Source organism: Corylus avellana, chromosome ca2, assembly GCF_901000735.1.
Source record: "Corylus avellana chromosome ca2, CavTom2PMs-1.0".
NCBI classification, from domain to species: domain Eukaryota; kingdom Viridiplantae; phylum Streptophyta; class Magnoliopsida; order Fagales; family Betulaceae; genus Corylus; species Corylus avellana.
In genome coordinates this window covers 4,236,278-4,256,941 of record NC_081542.1, presented here as the reverse complement: position 1 = coordinate 4,256,941, position 20,664 = coordinate 4,236,278, and the positions used below count along the sequence as shown (strand labels likewise).

The 20,664-nt window shown below is 37.7% G+C and overlaps 2 protein-coding genes across 3 annotated transcripts; both read right to left on the bottom strand.

The window, feature by feature from the left end:
• Positions 1–487: 487 nt before the first annotated feature.
• LOC132172537 (rhodanese-like domain-containing protein 6) lies at positions 488–8,266 on the bottom strand. 2 transcript variants are annotated; one of them, XM_059584049.1, is made up of 9 exons: positions 8,038–8,266; positions 7,764–7,925; positions 7,035–7,140; positions 6,601–6,805; positions 5,501–5,582; positions 4,698–4,780; positions 3,500–3,632; positions 2,027–2,192; positions 488–1,653 (listed from the first exon to the last, which is right to left on the bottom strand). In XM_059584049.1, exons 1-9 carry the CDS (start codon positions 8,209–8,211, stop codon positions 902–904), a joined length of 1,863 nt encoding a protein of 620 aa, XP_059440032.1. In that variant the 5' UTR covers positions 8,212–8,266; the 3' UTR covers positions 488–901. The 2 variants fall into 2 exon arrangements, with proteins under 2 accessions (XP_059440032.1, XP_059440033.1); XM_059584050.1 differs by lacking the exons at positions 3,500–3,632; positions 4,698–4,780.
• Positions 8,267–9,015: 749 nt separating this feature from the next.
• LOC132170355 (importin subunit alpha-4) lies at positions 9,016–17,029 on the bottom strand. The gene is made up of 10 exons (XM_059581306.1): positions 16,522–17,029; positions 15,589–15,685; positions 15,409–15,500; positions 15,181–15,312; positions 14,709–14,894; positions 14,395–14,558; positions 14,094–14,172; positions 13,506–13,634; positions 10,099–10,226; positions 9,016–9,676 (listed from the first exon to the last, which is right to left on the bottom strand). The coding sequence occupies exons 1-10, from the start codon at positions 16,753–16,755 to the stop codon at positions 9,295–9,297; spliced, it is 1,623 nt and encodes a 540-aa protein (XP_059437289.1). The 5' UTR covers positions 16,756–17,029; the 3' UTR covers positions 9,016–9,294.
• Between the last annotated feature and the right edge of the window lie 3,635 nt (positions 17,030–20,664).

Sequence of the window (20,664 nt, the reverse complement as noted above, 5' to 3'; positions counted from 1 at the left end):
TAATTTATGTTAAAAATGAGCATGCACGTTCTTTTTTGATACATTTAATGATTGAAAGTTGAAAGGATTAAATGTAACATGTGGTGAACTTTTTAAATAGATTTAACGATTGATAGTTGAAGGGATTAAATGTAACATGTGGTGATCTTACTAGCTAACGTAACTCCAATCACATTCCAACAAGTGTCAACAATTTATAAAAAAGTCATAGATCTAACATTATTCTTGATAAAGGATTGTTAACGAGCTTGACAATTTTATTTCATCAGGTTGCTTCCTGATTAGGTTTTAGAATAGTAGGCATTTTGTTGCAATTGTGGAATTATAGGCATATACAATGCTCATAGTAAAGCGCTTGCTCATTAGTGTTGTTTGGGCAATATTATAGACTTTGTTAATAGACTTTGTTAGTGGCGTAACTGATGAGATAGTAGTAATGGTAGTCATGGGTAGTTTCTTGAGAAGGTAGCATGTTGAGAATCACAACTTCAAAGTAATAATACGTTTCTTGTGAAAACAACCAGCTTAATTGTTTAAGTAGCACCCAGCAAAGGGGTTCAATTAGAAAGAAAATCCAAGGCACACATTCACACTCTTCTAGAGCATACAGAGTTCAAATGAATTTGAAGGGAATTTATCTGGCTAATAGATGTCCCATGCAATCATGAAATCCATCTCCTGTGACTCACAAAGTTGCTGTTAACAGGATTTCAAGATCTAATCTCTATTTAAATTCTGGCAACTTTATAGCACCTTCATGTATTATGAATCTTCAAATGCTAATGAACCATTTCCTTGCCTTCTGAACTCAACAGTCCCAGATATTAAGATGATAATTGAGAATGCTTCTAGCTAGATTGCTTTCTAATCACCGAACTTTGCCAATAGGTTTTTAATTCCGTCATAGGAAACGTTGAAGAAAATTTTTAATCTCATCGATATAGGGAGACCGAGTAGGAATTATATGACCAGAGTCATGTTCAATTATCCCACAGCAACCATCATCAAATAAAGAAGCAAGGTCCCTGCTAGCTTGGTTTGCAATCTGCCTGTCCTCACCGTGGTCACTGCCGAAAATGTGAAGCGAAGGGCAGTTGATCGATTGATGCTCGAACTCGGATAATTTAAGAGCAAACCCAGAGCACAAAATCACAAATCTAAAATCCATTTCACCTTTTAGCCTTTCTAGTTGTGCAGAGACTAAAGCAGCCATTGCGGCTCCCTGAGAAAATCCCAGGATCCCATCAAATGGCCCTTCCTGAGAGAACACAGCCTTCAAATATGCCAGTGATACATCAAAGCCACCGGTTTGCTGCTGGTACTGGAAAGGATCAAACGGACCATCTGCGATTTTCCAATCAGCTCCACTCGTTCCACTGAAATCAGGTGCTACTAACCATGCAAACTTTTTCTTACAATTCTCAGTCAGTGGAGGACGGATTTGGTGTAGTGAAGGTGATGTGCAATCTCCATGTGACCCTGTGAAGCAGGGTTGGTAAATGTATGGTAGTTCATGTGGTGCATCAACAAAAACTAGCTCAGCAATGTTTTTGAGTTTTTTGGCTAATGATGCAGTTCTTCCTTTAAAACTGGAGGCATTCTGCCGAAACCCATGCAGGCATAAGATTCTGAGTTTTCTTGGAGACCTGTTATCTGTGAAATCACATTTATTATGATGTTGGGAACAAGAAAATGGGGGCAAAACATGGAACTTTCAACTCTTGGCAAGTCACGAAAGCCAGTACTCAATGAAATATTTGTCAATCAACCATTAACAAAAAGGAAAACATTTACCAAAAAAACAAATTCCATTTTACAGTTGTTAAACAACAATACTAGTGTATCTGATTCACCCAACTAAGGAACTGTTTCTGAAAGTAATAGATATGGCCATATGTATATGTGGTCTGTCAATGTGTGTATGATAGCGGTTACTACCAGCAACAAAGTCAGTAATATAGATCAATTTACTCTATCTAGAAGGGAAGGAAAGATCATTTGAAGTGATGCAGATTACAGACCTTACCATGACTCCAAGCCAGTTGAGATGAGAGTTTGGTATCTGACAAAACAGTTTTAAGCTCAACTACTGATGCTTCCGCCTGAGTTTTGCCGTTTCCGTTTGATGCCACAGACTCAACACCCTTGCCATGTTTCAGGCAGAGCTCGCAAACATATAGAGCACCCTCAATCTGCAGACCATGATAACAAAATTCAGAAGCAAAAGTACAAAATATGAAAACTAGAATTTCAACTTTTTAAGTACTTGAAAAAATTTTCAAACAGACAATTGGAGAAAATGGATAAATTTTTGTCAAAAAAAAAAAGGTCAAAAAAAAAAAAACATTGTTGAGGTCCATGTGGTTTGACATTTTATCAAATCACTCCTTAAAGTATGCACCGTTATCAACTCACTCCCTCCATTAGATTTTTTAACAGTAACCAAGGACATGTAGGCTTATAGCCATGTCATATTCAATAAAATTTTGACATGTGTACATATGTTTGAGTTAGCACCACCCCATCATTTTAAAAAATGCCACATTAGAAAAACTAACAATAAAAAACAAAAAAAAAAAAAAGGGAAAAGGAGAGAGAGAGAGGTGGTTGGAGGTGGTTCCTTTGGGGGTTGGCCGAACCACCCCAATGGCCATTAGGGGGAGGTTTGGCCACCTCTTTGGCCCCTGTGAGTAGTTCAGCTGTCCCTACCTGACATTTGGAGTGGCCAGATCACCCCCAGTGGCCTTTGAGGATGGTTCAGCTGTCCCCAAATGCCCAGTAGCGAGTGGCCAAAACATAGAGAGAGAGAGAGAGAGAGAGAGAGGTGGTTGGGGGTGGTTCCTTTGAGAGTAGTCGAACCATCCCAATGGCCTTTAGGGGATGAATTGGCCACCTCTTTGGCCACTAGGGATGGTTCAACCGCCCCTACCCCACATTTGGAGTGACCAAATCACCCCAATGGTCTTTGAGGGTGATTCAACTACACCTAAATGCCCAGTAGAATGTGGCCAAAACACCCCCAAACTCTAATGGCGGTGGCTGCCCACCCCCACTCTCTAAAGGAGGTGGTCAAACAACTCCCAAAGGCCATTGGGGGTTGTTCTCTTTTTTTCTTTCCTTTTTTTTTTCTTCTTTCTTTTTCCTGAGGCGTCAATTTTTAAATGATACGTGACTCAAACACATATACACGTGTCAAAATTTGATTAGATATGACATGGTTATCAGCCTACATGTCGTTGCTCACCCTTAAAAAAATTTAATGGATTGATTTGATAACAATGCATATCTTAACGATTGATTTGATGCATTTTAAACCTTAGGGAATGATTTGATAAAAGGTCAAACTACAAGGACTCTACAATATTTTCCTTTAAAAAAATATATATATTTGCAAAAAGTTTTCAATCTCACTTCACACAAGTATCATTCAAAACAAAGAAATTTAAATCTAAAATCACTCAAGCCAATTTCTAATCATGAAAAGGATAGTTGCCTGTACCCTGCAACTATCACAGACCAAAACTAGCATCCTACAATAGGCGCATCGGCAGCGTGAAGAATAATCATCAAATGAAGAGCCACAAAGAAGGCAGGTAGAAATAGTTCTCTCGTCTGAGCTCCCAACTGCTATCCTACCAGCACCAACAAAAATGGTAGGAATTACTTCAAAGTTTGCAGCATCATCCATGTTATTTTCACCAGTTTTAAGTGTTAAATATTAGATACATATCTATCAAGAAAGCCTTAATTGCAATATTGGTTAGACATGTTATTTACCCTTTTTTTCTTGGTAAATTTACTCAAGCTCCCAAGAGGAAATGTCATTGACTTTTTAAAATCAATACAATTATATAAAGGTCATCAAAAAGGGGATACAATCCATAGGAAATATATCCCAAATGAAGAAAAGAAAAGTGAAAAATGAGAACAAAAATAGATAATTACAAGCATTCTAAAGTTGAGAACATCAATTATATCTAAGAAAGAGCCTGAAGAACCAAATGAAGAATGAACCAGGTCCACATGTCATTTAACAAAGAAATACATGTATATATGTACATAAATATGCATAAAATGCCAAAACAAATCCAAAAATTTTATTTTAGAAACATGGTATTCTCATATTAACATAGTGTACTTTCTTAGCATATGTCAAACTGCATATAATAAAGACATCCGATGGATATAACCCAGTTGTTTTAAATACTTGATGCACAGTCGGGACCACAATTAGGTTAAGGCACTTCAAATTCATTGATAATATAAAATTCAAGGGTAGTTACATGGCTGCCACAACTGCTATTTATAAGATGGTAAAATTATTAAGCCCGCTCACATAAATCATAGCCCTTAAGTCCAATTCTAACGAAATATATCGCGATGATTAAAATAATTAAAAATACTCGAAATCCCTCAGTTGATATTGCTCATTCGAATTGATGTATCCCTCGAAAAATGCCACAAAGTTCTTTGCTCTGGAACCTAAGCTCATGACCAAGATCTAGTAAATTTCTTTTAGGTTGAGACAGAGAAAAAGGAAACTAATAGTTCAAAGAAATGGGGTTTCCAATAGCTATTTTGAATATGTAACACTTGCAAATTCCAATTTGCTGTCTTATAATTTGGTCTTAACATGATAATACTATATTAACATTTGTTAAAATAATTAGAGGCATTGAAAGACTAAGGTGTCATACCGATGGTCAAAAACAAAATTCTTTCCTTCGAAAAATCCACCATCTGGGAATTGTTCTAAATAACGCTGTATCCCACCAAATAACTGCAACGAAGCCCATACCACAAGAAATATAATCATTACAATCATGGACAAGAACCATAACCTTATCCCATATTATCAAGGTAAGTACATTTTTTTATTAGCATACATAGAATTTTTATGTAAATGGCAACCAAACAGAAGACAGAAGTATTCCCCAGTTTGTATCATCTCTGGAGTCCTAGCAGATCTCTCCAATACAAACACATCTTAGTGCATAACAATATGACAACCAAACAACACAACTGCTTAAGCGAATATGGTAATGAATTCCTCATCTACGAAAGCTTAAATACCCTAGGCCATGACAAAACTTTGGAAAGGTAATAAAAAAATACCTCACTATTAAATGAGCTTGTCAAATAAGCATACAATAGTCTATGTTTCAGGACTAGATAGCATCAATGCCAAGATGGGATATGCATACGATACAATATGGATATGGCAGTATGTGAATTCTTGAAGAGAGTGGATACCATACGGCAGGGATATTTTAATTAATACATAACTACATACATAAATAACAAATGCTAAAAGGCATAAAACATGTCGAAACGATAAAACTAAGAAGCTATTAGTTTGATTGTGTGAGAGAGAGAGAGAGAGAGAGAGATTAAAAAAGAGCTTGAAGTGTACTTCCCAGATTCAGAAACAATTTTCAAAGAAAACAACAGAAGTAGTAACAAAATTCTTTAGGGAGCAACTTTCTCTACAGGAGCTCACCTGAAACACATTCTCAAACCCAGAACCTTTAGACCTAATATATGCCGATGCCATCTCACACCTTATCCCTCCAGTGCAGTACCTGTAATAAAAACCAAGAATAAAGATTAAGAGTCAAAATGAAGCATGAATCGCAAAAGTAGAAAAAGAGAAATGACTTATATGTAAGTTTTGCCCATATACAAAGAAAGTAAAAAAGGGGAAACAATTATCATGATAGTTCCTAGTTAAATTACACTTCTGAGCAAGGTGTATTAGCAAAAACTAGTTAAATTACACTTGCTTTTCCAATCAAGGAGTAAGCAATTGACAAAGTGTAAAAACCCATGAAATTCAAATAAAAAGGATTAAAAATGAACAGCACTGAAATCATTATTATTAATCCTTTCTCAAACAGCTAAAATCTCCTGGACTCAATTACTGAATTTATAAACAATTAAAAATACATGAGCTAGTCACTTGAATATTGCCTCCTGTACATGACCACCATATTTCACATATTTATGGTAGAAATAGTACAAGACACTCTTTTTGGATGAGTAATGCTACACACACCTACTTCCATACTTATTAACGTGGCTTTTAAAATCACCATTGGATCAAAATCCATTAATGATCCATCCCAAATTCAATGGTAATTTTAAAAGCCACATTGGGGAGTGTGGGAGTGAAAGATTGTGTAGCATTACTCTTCGTGGGTGGATGCCTGGATGGTTGCTCTCAATAGTTCTCGTTTTCTAATTTTTTTGGATTTTCTAGATTTGTGTTCTTCCTCTTCTCCCTAAACAGGCTCCACGCATAGCTAGAGATAAGACACATACATCCTATTTTCCCATCTTAAGTCTCTAATAAAGGCTGAAGTACAAGTATCATCTTCAGCTAGGAAAAAAAAAACAATATATATCGACACGATTTGCAGCAGGGGGGGAAAAAATCCAAAAATCTCTTACACAGCTAAGTAGACCAAACAAATTTCTTGAAAAATCAGTTAGATAACAATTCATTCTTATGATAATATTGCTACAGTTGTGCAGCAAGATAAACAAAAAGTAAGTAGCACGAACAGTTGGCAGAATTTTAAGTTCCAAAGGAGCGCTTACATAAGAACACGTTTCCCTTTCAATTGCTCAGAGTTATCATCTATCCATGAGGGCAGATCACTATACTGCCTGATTCCCGGATCCAAAGTTTCCACATTTGGTGCGTTGAACTTCCCAATTCTTGTCTCATATAAATTTCTTGCATCTAATAGAACAAGTCCTCCATTGTATGCTGGACTATCTTTCTCTGAAAATTGCCCTTGCCCTGGAAAACATATACAAAATTTAAAGCTGATCACTACAATTTCCAATTAGGTCCTCTATAACAGTATCAACTGAACAAACCAAAAAAAACAAAACAAAACAAAACAAAAAACAAAAAAACGAATTCTACCTATATATTAAAGGAGAAAACATAACCAAAAACTGTTTCATGGCAGTCGGTGCAAATCGCAGCCAGTCATGATGAGATTATGACGGGAAAAAGAAATTACCAGCACTCTGAAGAGCAGAATGAAATTCAACTGCAGACAGATGAATCCCAGCGTTTGAAATTTCAGGTGACTTTAACAATGGGTGAGAACTAAGAGTAACCAGTTCCTGATAACAAGGTAAAGTTATATTATTAAATGGTTGGAGGAAATGCAATAACAGAATATTGTGACTTAATGTAGAAAACATGAATCAGATTATTGATAAGTCACGATACTCAAGTTTATATCTAGAAGAAAAGGTCAAAAATTAGTATCAAAATACTAACATAAAAAATAATAAAATAACATGACAAAACCCTGAAACACCAAAGAGTCATGATATTAGTCTTGACAAAACCCATACTCCCCTCCTTCACAATTACTTACCAGCAAGCAAATCTACCAACATAATTAGAAGCATATAGCCATCTATTGCATATATTCCATGACATAATGAACACAAGAATTATCAATCTTAGACTTTAAAACTAATAAAATCACAAGTAAATCAGTCAAAGCTAAGTTTCTTAAAAAAAGCACAAGTGAACTATGAAAAGAAGTTCATGCATACAAATTTGGTCTTCGATTTTTATCTTTAGAAAGATAATAAGCGATTCTAACACCAAGAGGAGAAACCTCACCACAGGGTGCATATGAAGAAGACCGCAAGCGTGCTCAAACTATAAGCACCATAAAAATTAAAAAAAAAAAAAAAAAAAAAGAAAAAAAGAAAAAGGGAATCATAATCACCTTGACGACTCGAATGGAAAGCGCATTGAATCCACATTCCTCTGCAACCTTGTCATTCAGTGGGCGATCACAAGCCGCGAGCTTGAAGTCAGTCCCTTCAAACAAACTATTTGACCTCACAGCAGCGACGTGTTTCTCCAATAACGATAACTTCCCGCCAACCTATTTCACACACATCACCATTTTGAAAAGAAAAAATGAGACCTGAAAAAATTGAATCTTTTGCATTCTCTCGAGAAACAAACGGAAAGTGAAGTGGGGTAGTGGGGCCTACGGTGACGTTGACGCCGTTAGGAGAGAGGCGGACACGGCCGAGGAGGCCGAGGGAATTGCAGTTGGACTCGTAGAAGGCGACAAGTTCGTCGAGGTCGGGGATTTCGATGTACTTGTAGTAGAGGAGGACGCCATACCGCTCTTCGTCTTGGGCTTGGGCTTTGGGCTCTGCCATTGCTAGGGTTTCTATGGAGCTTTTTGAGTTGCAGATTGTACTTGTAGAGGAAGAAGGTGAGGTAGTGCTTGCAATAAATAAGCTTGGGGACTTTTTGGTCATTAAGTCTAATAATAGCCGCTGCCTTTTTTTTATTATTATTTATTTATGAAAATGCTTGAAAACCACATTTTCATCTAATTTTTATGCTTATTTTTAACCATGACGGATTGAAGATGCTACGTAATAAAAATAAAATAAAAGTGTAATTTTTACATTACATTACGTTTGGCATGTGAAATAGATATTCCATTAAACAAATAAATTTTATTAACAAAATAGAATAAAATAGGACAGATTATTCATTAAAGACTAAAGAGAAGTACTAGAGAGTTAAACAAATGAGCTTAAAAAAATTTTCAAACTGACGTAACAAACATAAATGGCAAAAAAGGGAGAGAGAGTTGCATTTTTTTTAATTTAAAAAAATTTTTGGGTTCATTTGTCTGGCTCTCTAGCACTTATTTTCCTTAAATTAAGGTAATAATCATTCTCTCTTCCTTAAATTAAGGTAATAATCATTCACTCATGGATCATAGAAATGGCTACTCGAGTAATTAGAGTATGTGTATTCTTTTAAGCATTAACCATTTTATTCCGTTTTCTATTTTCAATAAAAGCTATTCTTTTTATCTAATAGAATCATTCTCCCTACCAAACATAACCTAAAATTATGTTTGTTAAAAAAAAAACCTTCAAAGACTCGCTGAACTCTCAACTCACTAATAAATATAATCCAAGAATCACAAACACAGACACAAAAGCTAAGAAGTAGAAAAGTGATTTCAAGTAAAAGGAACCACAATGACAACTTTTAAGCTATCATGTATAGAAATACACATCAAGATGGAAACCCGCAAGTTGAGAAGCTGTAACACTTGTACCAAATTTCATAGACAAATAAATAACCTATGTGCCAGACCAAAAACCCCTGACCCTTGGTAATAAAGGAAATACAAAAGAAGTTTGATAATTTCACTGAAACAAGGAAATTAAGGAAGGAAGCCTACAAGGCTAGAAAACAGAATCCTAAACTCTGCCAATTTAGCCAAATTTGAAGCCGCCAGGGGGGAGGCTGGGCTGGTTTGTTCCAAAACTAAAAACTTGCTGATTTCCATTCCCATTCTCCTGGAGGTTCTGCTCTTCTTCTTCTTCCTCGGCCCAGTATCTCTCCAAGATCTTCACAGCCTTCTCATAAATTTCATTGTTGTCATGGCTCTGCAGATTCTCAATCTTTTCCAACCCATCACTTTCATCAATCAATTGCGCATAAACGTTTATTCCTTCATGCATTCCCATTTCTTTGTCAGCCTCACCCACCTTCAGAATGTTCTCAAGCCCTTCTAGGCACACTGTCACGATCCTTGGGTCTGGACAGAGAAGAAGATCACATAGCGGCTTAATGCAACCTTGGTTGACCAGGAATCTACAAAAACATTGATCATGCGTGTAAGTGCAAGGCTTTGTCTAATGCATAATATTGCAAAAATATCAAATGAATTTAAAACATGAAGTGAAATGAATCAGTTTTCTTGCCCACTGCAAGAAGATTAGAACCAGAAAGTTTGTTTGTTTTAGAACCAAAAAATTACCTTGAACAAGCATTAACCATTTAGACATTTGTTTTAGAGAAGCTGAGCCTCATGACAAGGAGTATATGATATTGGTATTCGTATGATTTAGATTAGCCAAAAAAGGAAGACGGGAGCAGTGTGAAAAGGTTTATGGAAAAGAACATAAAATGAACCACAAATAAAGGCACCAGTAACACAGGTATCTAGGTATCCATGTGCGTTATCACAGGCATATACGTAAGCCACAAAGGGCTAGTGTGAGAGTAAAGCATACTGAATCTGTTCATGAGATCCCCCAGAGGTGGCATTCGATATAGCCCATGCGGCCTCCTTCTTGATGTCAAACTCAGCATGTTGGAGAAGATGTACAAGAGGGAGAATGATATTGGCCTCAATAACAGCCTGTAACACAGAATTATAACCAATAATAAGTTTAAGGAGTTCAACAAGTAAAATTCTCAAAGCAATGATTATTTTTGAGCAAGTCATTTACCAGGAGAAAGGTTTCATTTGCTATCCAGAGTCAATGTTACAACATAATTGGCGCGTTAGACTTAAAAAATGTACATTCATCTAGCATCCTAGCATCCTTGTAAAGAACCGAACACCAGTTCTCTTAAACCTTCTTGTCTATAGGATGAGAAGCACATGCAAACCCACAACGGTCCACATTTATAGCCAATCTGTAGAATGGTTTTGTTGGGCAAATGATATGGACTCCGAACACAAGCCACTAATCACACGTGTATGGACACCGACGTCAAACACCATCAAATCAGAATCCATCCCAGAGATGAGTGGAAGATCTCCTTCAAGATGAAGGATGGTTTATATGAATGGTTTATCATGCCAGTTTGGCCTCTCAAGCGCTCTGAGTACCTTTATGAGAGTGATGACACAAGTGCTAAGGCCTTACATGGATAAAGTCCTCATCATGTACTTCAATACCATCCTCATATACAGCAAGTTAAAGGAGCAATATTTGGACCACCTCACTCAAGTTTGTGCCAGCCTGAGAAAAGAAAGCATTTGTGCCAACCCTACGAAGTGCTTCCTCACCGATAGAGTCATCTTTTAAGGGTTCATAGTTTCCTATGAGGGAATATCTGCTAACCCACAGAAAATTCAGGCAATCGTAGACTGGCCTGAGCCAAGAATATCCATACATTCGCAATTTTCACAGGCTCACTACCTTTAATCGTCGATTGATTAAAGGGTTTAGCACCATTGTCTCCCATCACGGACAGCATGAAGCAAGGTGAATTCAAGTGGACAAACGCTACAACTAAAGCGTTTGGGGAGATGAAAAAAATGATTGAAGCCTCGATCATATGACTCCCAGACTTCACGAAAGTATTCAAAGTAGAGTGTGATGCGTCGGGTATTGGCATAGTGAAGTAATTAGCCAGGAGCGTCACCCGATAGCCTATTTTAATGAAAAACTAAATGAGGTTAAACAAAGTACATAAACTTATGATAAAGAGTTTTATGCAGTAGTAGTGCAAGCCTTACACCACTGGCACCATTATGTACTACCGCAACAGTTTGTCCTATATACTTTGACTATGAAGCCCTACACTACCTCAATTCCCAAGAGAAACTCAATCATAGGCATGGTTGTTGGGTCGAGTTCTTGCAAGGCTACTCATTTGTGTTGGAGCATAGGTCAGGAGTTGAGAACAAGGTGGCCAATGCACTTGGTCATCGAGTAACTTTGCTCTCCATGATGAGTGTTAAGGTTACAGGGTTTGAAAGACTCAAAGAGGATTATGAATCATGTCTTGATTTTGGAGAGGTATATATAGCCATAAGAGATGAACAGCGCCCTATTGCAAACAACTATTACCTTCAAGATGGATATTTATTCCAAGCCAACAAGCTTTGCATCCCACAGACATTAGTGCGAGATTTCCTAATTTGGGAATCACCCGGGTGGCCATTCAGGACACTTTGGGTGTGATAAGACTATAGAAGAAGTGGAGCAGAGACATTGCCAAGCTGATTGGTCAATGTCAAACATGCCAGTTGGGCAAGCACAGAAAGCAAAACATTGGCCTCTACACTCCCCTCCTTGTGTCGGACTACCCTTGGCAAGATGTCAATATGAACGTTGTGCTTGGGTTTCCACATACCTTAAAGAAACACGATTCCATCTTTGTGGTAGCGGACCGCTTTACCAAGATGGCCCACTTCATTCTGTACACCAAGACTACAAAAACTTCTAAAGTTTCAAAGCTCTATTTCAATGAGGTTGTCAAATTATATGGTCTTCCCAAGAGCATAGTGTTTGATACGGATGTTAGGCTTATGACTTATTTCTAGAAAACCCTATGGCACTGGTTGGTACGAAATTGAAGTTCTTCCTCATCTAAAATCCCTAGACAGATGGCCAAACAGAAGGGGTCAATTGTAGTCTAGGAAATCTTCTATAATGTCTGGTGATTTGATTCTCCCTACAGCTCAATTTGCTCTGTCAATAGGCGTGAGTCCATTTGAAGTTGTTTGTGGCGATAAGCCTAGGAAACCTTTAGACCTTCTCTCGATGTCTCTGCATGCTAGGCTTTCTGAGTCAGACAAAGCATTTGCATATGAGTAGTTTGATTGCTGGTTGGCACTTTAGTTTTTTCAATAAGGGGCAGAGCGTTCATGACTTGCATATTGATTCTATTTTGGATGAGCAAGTTGTTTAAACACAAACGGATCACTAGAGACACGTTGCAACAACTTGATCTTGACCTATTGCTAGGGTTTCTGAGTCAGACAAAGCATTTGCATATGAGTAGTTTGATTGCTGGTTGGCACTTTAGTTTTTTCAATAAGGGGCAAGAGCGTTCATGACTTGCATATTGATGCTATTTTGGATGAGCAAGTTGTTTAAACACAAACGGATCACTAGAGACACGTTGCAACAACTTGATCTTGACCTATTGGAGTACTACCAAAACTGCTAGGAGCCACACTCGACCGGGTTTTCCCACCCCGGGAGTGTTTGTGCGAACACCAGACACAGACCACCGATCACACATGTATGGACACCAGCGTAAGTGGATGGCCTAGCCTATGACCTTGGTTGTGTGACTGAGAGATGGAGAGTTTGTTATTTCACATTTTATTGTTATTTGTTATTTGTTATTTGTTATTTGTTGTGTGATTCTCTTCCCATGCAAACATGAAAGAGCAGCCAATAAGCAAATCATCAAGAAAAACAATCTTCCACAATGTTTGAGAAAAATTTAAAGAAAAAAAAGGGAGGGGGGGGGGACAAGAAACCAAAATAAGCAATCAAGGATGAGGAATAAAGAGTCAAGACAGCACATTTGATGAAGCAGCAAATTATATAGCTTCCATATAAGAAATTAGTCCACTACAAACAAGATGAAACCTTATTTGTCTAAGGCATGGGGTAGGCAGGGCATCCTTCCCTTGCACTCCCCTGCCAAACAAAAAAGGAAGTGAAAAACACCACTCCGTTTACTATCTGGTAATGGTCAAAGAGAGTATATTTTAATATAGTTTCAATCAAGAATACAACACAGTTATCAATTTTCGTGCTAATGATAATTGGCCAACATTATCATGCAACCAAACGATGATGAGTGAGGATTTAGTTGGTCCTATTTATATAGTTGGACACATCGGAGAATCTTCATGCTACATCTATATATAAAGAGAATTATGTACCTGTATTTGACCTCTATTCCCAGCTGTGATATTTGAGATCGTCCAACAAGCTTCTTTCTTGATGCTTTTTTTGTGATTTTGTGTAAGAAGTTGATAGAGACAAGGGAGCACTTGGTTGTCAATTACAAACTGAAAAATACATATTGGGGTCAATTTGTTGCTATGTATAGGGAAGAAAAGACAGCAGTTTCATTCAAATGCACACATGAGAGAGAGAAAGAGAGAGAGGGTAAAAAAATCAAATATGGATAGCTACATTAATTAACAGTCTTCTAATACATGCTTATCAAAAAAAGATTGATATTAACTTAATTATCCTCTTTCAAGGATAGAAAATTGAATTAATGTATGCAAAAAAAGTGTCCTTAATGTAACGGCTTTGTCACTTCTAATCAATTTACAATAAAATGTAAAACATAGGTGCAAAATATTAGAGATAAATCAAAAGCAATTCAATTAAGAACATAAAAAAATCAAGCACATGGTACACAATTGGACAAACCTCCAACAGTTAGAAAACAATAATGACCTTGACCAATGAGCAACATGGTGAGAATTTAAACCGGGTGTACAAATTATTGTCAATACCTGTGTCTGTGCATCATCACCCGTAACAATGTTTCCCACAGTCCGAAGAGCAGGTATAAGAACTGTGGGCGAAGGATGACTTAAAAAAGAAAAAAACAAACAAACAAACAAAATTTAGTCAGTAAAATACAACACAACTATAAAGAAGAGCAACAGAATACAACATACACACACACAAAACATAGATGGAGGTATATGTTCTTGAAGCATCATAAAGCAGAAAATGCCAAACAACCATGCTAGAATATATGGAGGTCAGTGCCGTATACTCGAGAGATTTGTAGAGAGCACAGGAACTTACAGCAGAAGCTCCACAAGTCGTGGGCAGACACCTGCTTCAATAACAGCCTGAATTTTATCATTCGGGCCATCTGAAAGATAAGATAGGGCCCAGCAAGCATCAGTCAGAACTTCTTCATCATTCAGGTGAATAAGTTTCCGGAGAACTGGTAAGGCAGGCTTCACCTGACATAGCCAAGGACAGTTTTTATCATCACAATAATTTATCAGCATATGTTGCACTCGGGAAGGATTCAAGTCAACATTGAAAATATATTATACTTCATCCACATGGCACAGTGACTAAAGAGTGAAATTACAAGGATGAATTCTCACCTGCTCAAATGGCGTTGGTGGCTTGCCACGACAGAAGTTAGATAGAGTCCATGTAGCATTCCTCAACATGGACAATTTTGAGTGTTCATTTAACTGAGATAGTAACGGCACAAGTGCACCATGACCAAGAACAAGATCCCTACAACTTGGAGAATCACCAGCAACATTACCTAAAGCCCATACCGCCTGTTCAAGACACAAGAAAGTGGGGATTGCAAAAATATTAGGAATGAAATCAAAAAAGAAAACATATCAGATGGGAGATAATTAAGCTAGGAATTATTTGGAATTTAGAATGAATATAGAAGTATGAAAATCCAAAGCTGAGCATGCATAAAAAATCAGAGATATAGAGGGGCAGAGTTATTTTGATAGGGAAAAAAGCTCTGAAAATTAGAAAACAAAAAAGCATAAACAGAAAAGTCAAGCAGATGACTTCCTGAAATTTATAAAACAAAAGAAGTGAAGCAACCTGCTCTCTGACATCATCACTAGCAGAGCTAAGAAGTTGCACAAACATGGGGACGGCACCATGCTCAATTACCACTCGTGTATGCTCTGATGTTCCAGATGCAACATTGGTCAAAGCCCATGCAGCTTCAAACTGCGCGTAAAAGCAAAGTCAGTCTTGGCATCATATTGAAATCTCGTACCAACAATTTCGCTTGCATAGAAACTTAAAGCTATAACGAGTCCCTACTTGCAGTTGGGGCAGATCATGCCTTCCCAGAAACTCCACAAACCGAGGAACCACACCTGCCTTGATTACCTCATCAATTGGAGGGCTGCGCTCTACATAAAAATTCAGAAATGCATATTAACAGTTAACAATATCCAGGGAGATTCCCTTAAAAAGATAAGCTGGGAACTTCATCCATACCTATTGATAATAGCTTTCTAAACTGAGTAGTGGCTTCCAACTGTGAAGCAGGATCATCAGACCATACTCCTTGTACCATCACAGGAATACTTTCTAGCTGTTAAAGAACAGTGCAACAACACCAACACACATAAAAATCAAACATCAAAGCCTAATTATCAAAACAGATAGCATTGAATAGAACATTGAAGATTCAGTTTCTGAATTAATCTCGTCAATGGGGCGTTACACTTAACATCCACAAAGATGATTCTGATAATGAAAATATACTGAAGGTTTATATGATTGAATGCTCATCAAACTCAGATTTAGGCAGCTCATGTTTTGGGTGGTCCAAAAAATTAAAACACCTAAGATTCAAGACCTATTAATCTTCTTCTATCCTACATTTCATCAATAACCCATCACAATTTCAGATAATTCCAACAAACAAGGTTGCGTCAGAAAAACCATAAACCAATTTGTTGTGTCTTTGGCAGTTGACTTGAAATTCAAGTTTTCTCTTATCTCCAACAGCGAGAAACCAAAGAATCCAACTTCTGATCTTACATTTCTCAGCAACCAAACATAGAAAACAAGAAAACCCAAAAAGCCATCAATCAAAACGATGAACCTATCTAGACCAATATATAAGTTTTCTCATCTCCCAAACCACCAAAATCCTAACCCCTAAGCTTCAAAATCCAAATTCCTCCCATTTTCCTACATTTTCTAATCAACCAAACAAACCACAAACCAAATCCACAAAAATTTAAAAACAAAATAAATCAATCAATCAATCAATCAACCCAATATTAAAACTTTCATCAAAGTAAAAGTTTCAGATAAAAAATAAATCCCACAAAAAAAGCCATCAAATAATAAACCCAAAACTGCACAGATTCAGCATAACAATTTAAAAAATAAATAAATATGTAATAAAAGGAGCAATACCCGCTTTTCCAAAGCGGCGGCGTTTTGGGACGCATCGGCGAGCTGCTGAATGGGTTGGGAGTTAAGGCCGAGGAGGCCTTCTCTCCGCTTCTTCAAGAGATTGTCCTCGCGCTTGCTCTTCCTGATCTCCACCAGATTGTCCTCTCTCCTCCTCCGAGCCTCTTCCGCGTCCACCCCCGTCTTGTACGCCTTCTTCCGCACCTCCGTGCGCGTGCTGCTCGGCCGCAGAGACATTGTGCCCTCGCTTTTCGGTGGTTCCGCCACAAATTTCTCCGCTCCGCAACTGTTCGAAGCAGAGAGAGAGAGAGAGAGCGAGGAATATAGATATTGAAGACGGGTCGGATTGAGGGTTGTATTCGGTTGGGTAGAAGGTCCTTTAGTATTTTTGGGGGGGTGAGTTAACTTGCTGGCTCAGGTTTCCTTATACGTGTGGGGGCACAGCGCGGCATGTGGCTAGGAGCTTTCAATTTGACTCATCTCCCTGGCAGTGGCTTGCATCAAAAATGGAGCTCGATAAACAAAATTGTTACCGTTGGCAATGAATACATCATGTAGATGGCATGACTTCTTGAGTTGGGCTTCCCATTTTAGGATTCTTTCCTTTTTATAATTACTTAACACAAGAAAAGTAATATATGATATTTTGTGATTATTTAGTTTAGGAAAAGCAAAGCAACTAAAAATAACACTCTTCTTAAATTGATATCTTTAATTGTACAATAATAATAATAATAATAATAATAATAATAATTGGTTTAACAATATGTGCTAACAATAACACTTGTCAAACACATACCCTAGCTAGCGCTGCACACCCTCTCCCTTCCTTCCCCCCTTTCTCCGACTCTTCCCCCATTTTTGTTTACTTTCTTTTGTTTTACAGGCTCAAGCTCCACCGGGACGAGTGTGCCGTCCACTATTTCTACCTTGTCTTATTCTAGGGTTGATGAGGCTCATGGATCGAACTATTCAAAACTCGATTTACGTCCCTTTGTTGAACCCACCTCGACACGCGCCCATCCACCGCGCACTCTGGCCTCGCCCGCTTCCAACGGCTCCTGCCGCTTATGATTTCGGCAACCCACGACCGATCATTATAGGCACTCGACTGCGCATTGCCCTCTGGCCAGAATCCTTCGGTAGCCTTCCTCTGGCGGTGTTTTGTGGCCTTTTGTGTCTTTGCTTTATTTTTCTTGTTTTTTCGTTGTATTTTGTGATCCTGGCATTTTGATTGAGGATGTGAATAATTTCCTAGCTTGCGAGTCTAGGAGGATGGATGTTGCTACCTATGTATCGGTTTGTCTGTCTGGAGCAGACTTGTTTTTACAACTGAAGATTAATCATAGGTTAATGGATTTTGATGTCATAGATTGGACTTGAATGTAATATTGTTATGAATGTATTTATGATGTTGTAACCTCATAGCTTTGGCTATAATTTTCTCAGATCTTTATGCTCTACGATGTAAAAGCTTTATACTCATGATCCTTCTTCTATTAATGAGATCGGAATGATTTCCCTTCAAAATAAAAAAATAAATAAAAACAATAACACTTGGTCTTCTATTGCATTATAAATAGGGGTGAAAAGGCGGCCCCCTTCCAGTGTGATTTGTTTTAAATTTTGTTTAGACTCCAACAGCAGCATCTAACCTCCTCCACCGCTTTGGCCGCCTACTCCACCTTGCCGTTCGTCGTCCTCCCCGATCTTTTGGCTTTGTTGGTTTCTACAAGGGTTCTTAGATCAACTTTTTTCGAAGCAGATCTATGTTTTCGCCGCCGGTCCACATCCTATACGTGTCATTACACATTCTTCCCGAGCGCCAACGAGTCTTGTAGACAACATACGTTTTTCCTCTAGTCAGCACGCGACAGTTGTGGTTAGAACGCGTCGGATGCGTGGATTGGGTGAATCTCAAGCGCTTTTGTGTGAGCCTGCCACTACTATTTGTGGTTTTTTGTTTTTGTTTGTTTATGTTGTTCCGGCTTTCGAGTTGGGGACGGGTAATTTTTGGTGTGAGGGTTTATCTCTCATGAATAGTTAAATAAAAACTTTTGTTGTAGAGATATGATCAACCCATGTCTTATATCTAGTATGCCAGGAGCACATCTATGCCAAAATGAAGTTTGTACATTGGTGAAATCGAAGATCATGGATATGATTTGATTGTTAGATTTTTCAATGTATCTACGACTTTGTAATCACATAGTTTTTGCCTATGTTCTTAAGAGCTTTATGCTCTGTGATGTAAGAGTTTTATGCTCTGAATCTTTTATGGAATGAGAAGGGGTTTACCTATTCAAACCAAAAATGGGTGAAAAGGCTGGCGGTTATTATCAGCTAACCGCTTTTGAAAGTGGTTAGAAAAAACCACTAACCGCGTTGGCAATTACAGTTACCGGTTTTAGGTTTTTTCAAAACTACTAACCATATATATATATACATGAAATTTTGTGTTTAAATTTAAAATTTAAAATATATATAAAAATCTAGAAACGATGTCGTATGTAATATGAAATTATCGTATTACCATAGAAACGATATTATTTTGTTTTGTTTTGTTTTTTTTAAATATATATATATATATATATTTTTTTTTTTAAAGAAGCGGTTAGTGGTTATTAGAGTTACTAACCACTAACCACCAATTAGAATTTTACTAACCGCTTAGGCGATTACGGTTAGGGGTTTTAGCCAATAATTACTAACTGTAACCGTCTTTTCACCCCTAATTATAAAGTTTACACATTCAAGTATGGTGCATAAGGTTTTCGTTCATACAAATACTTGCAAAACAAAGCAAACGTGGGTGACTTATCGGATGGTGGGCACTCTAATACCTAAGTAAATAGGGTAATTTTTAAAAGGGTGGGAATCGAGAATATGATAATAGAAATAATGTGCATATCTCATACTTGTGCTTTTCACCTTCTTTATATGACCGCACAAGTAAGGCAAGTGAGTCAGCTATAGAAAAATAAAAATAAAAATTAGACGTCAAGGGTTTAGGCTGGAATGTGGCAAATTCTCATAAGTGTCGTTCTTTCAATGTAACACTCCCAAAAATAATTAAATATAGTAGTTAATTCAGAGCGGAAGAATTGAGGGATAACAACAAATGGCCCTTGAATCACTGTGGGTGTGTTTGGCAAAAGGCTTGAAAAAAGAAGTGGACCGGAATTGTAGCAGATTCGATTGATGTGAGAAAAAAAAAAAAAGTAAGAATGTTTTGTATAAAAAAGTGAAGAAAAAAAATAGTGATTTTTTTATTTGAATAATAATAAAAAGTGATTGATGTGATGTAAAAAGTAAAAATGTTTGAGTTTATTTTGAAATAAAATTTGTGGGTCTTTGGGTCTGGTCCGGCCCACTCATTTGCCAAACACACCATGTAAGTCCCTAAGCACATGTGTCTAGGAGGGTGTTTGGCAAACCTCTTCGCACTGTTCACCAACCCACAGCACTGTAGCTTGGAATGGGCACCAAAGACAGTGAAGAAAAGCAGACTGCTGCATGCTGACAGTTATGGGTTTATTGTCAATATTTCATATTTTACCCCCTTTATCATTGTAAACAATTCCTATTTTGTCCCTTCAAAACACCCACACAAAAATATACCCAAATTTTGCTATATGGGCATATTTGTCTTTTACGGACAATTGGGTTCTCCTATACAAACATGCTGCAGGTGGGCAACAGCATCAAATTCAAAGACCTTTAGTCGAGGAACAGTGCCGTGGGTCTTGGGGGCTCTGTTTGCGAACGGAACGGGCCAGCACTGTAGCTGGAACGGTACTGTTCCAGCTACAGTGCTGGCACTGTGTAATCAGGATTTCAGACAAAAAAAAAATACACACATTTCAAAAATAATCCTTATCTTATTCACTTGCCAACCAACCGATAATTACAACTGATTTTTTTTTTTTTAATATAAAATTAAAAAAACAAAAGAGGAGAATATCGGGGTGGTTCCAGCCACCCCTTGGCCAAAGTGGGGTGGCCGGACCACCCCATTTTTGGCCACGGGGGGTGGCTGGAGCCACCCCTGGCCGATCTGGGGGTGGTCGAACCACCCCCGGACCACCCCCTTGGCCAAAAAAAAAAAAAATGCGGATTGGGTGCATTTGAGGTGGCCGGACCACC

Excerpts from the sequence above, each read along its gene's own strand:
- LOC132170355 (XM_059581306.1), bottom strand. The coding sequence starts at position 16,755 with ATGTCTCTGCGGCCGAGCAGCACGCGCACGGAGGTGCGGAAGAAGGCG. Across the intron at positions 15,501-15,588 it reads TAGAAAGCTATTATCAATAG|AGCGCAGCCCTCCAATTGAT; the intron begins GTATGGATGAAG and ends ATTTTTATGTAG. Across the intron at positions 14,895-15,180 it reads GTGATGATGTCAGAGAGCAG|GCGGTATGGGCTTTAGGTAA; the intron begins GTTGCTTCACTT and ends TGTCTTGAACAG.
- LOC132172537 (XM_059584049.1), bottom strand. The coding sequence starts at position 8,211 with ATGGCAGAGCCCAAAGCCCAAGCCCAAGACGAAGAGCGGTATGGCGTC. Across the intron at positions 7,141-7,763 it reads TTTCCATTCGAGTCGTCAAG|GAACTGGTTACTCTTAGTTC; the intron begins GTGATTATGATT and ends CCTTGTTATCAG. Across the intron at positions 6,806-7,034 it reads TTCTGCTCTTCAGAGTGCTG|GGCAAGGGCAATTTTCAGAG; the intron begins GTAATTTCTTTT and ends TATGTTTTCCAG.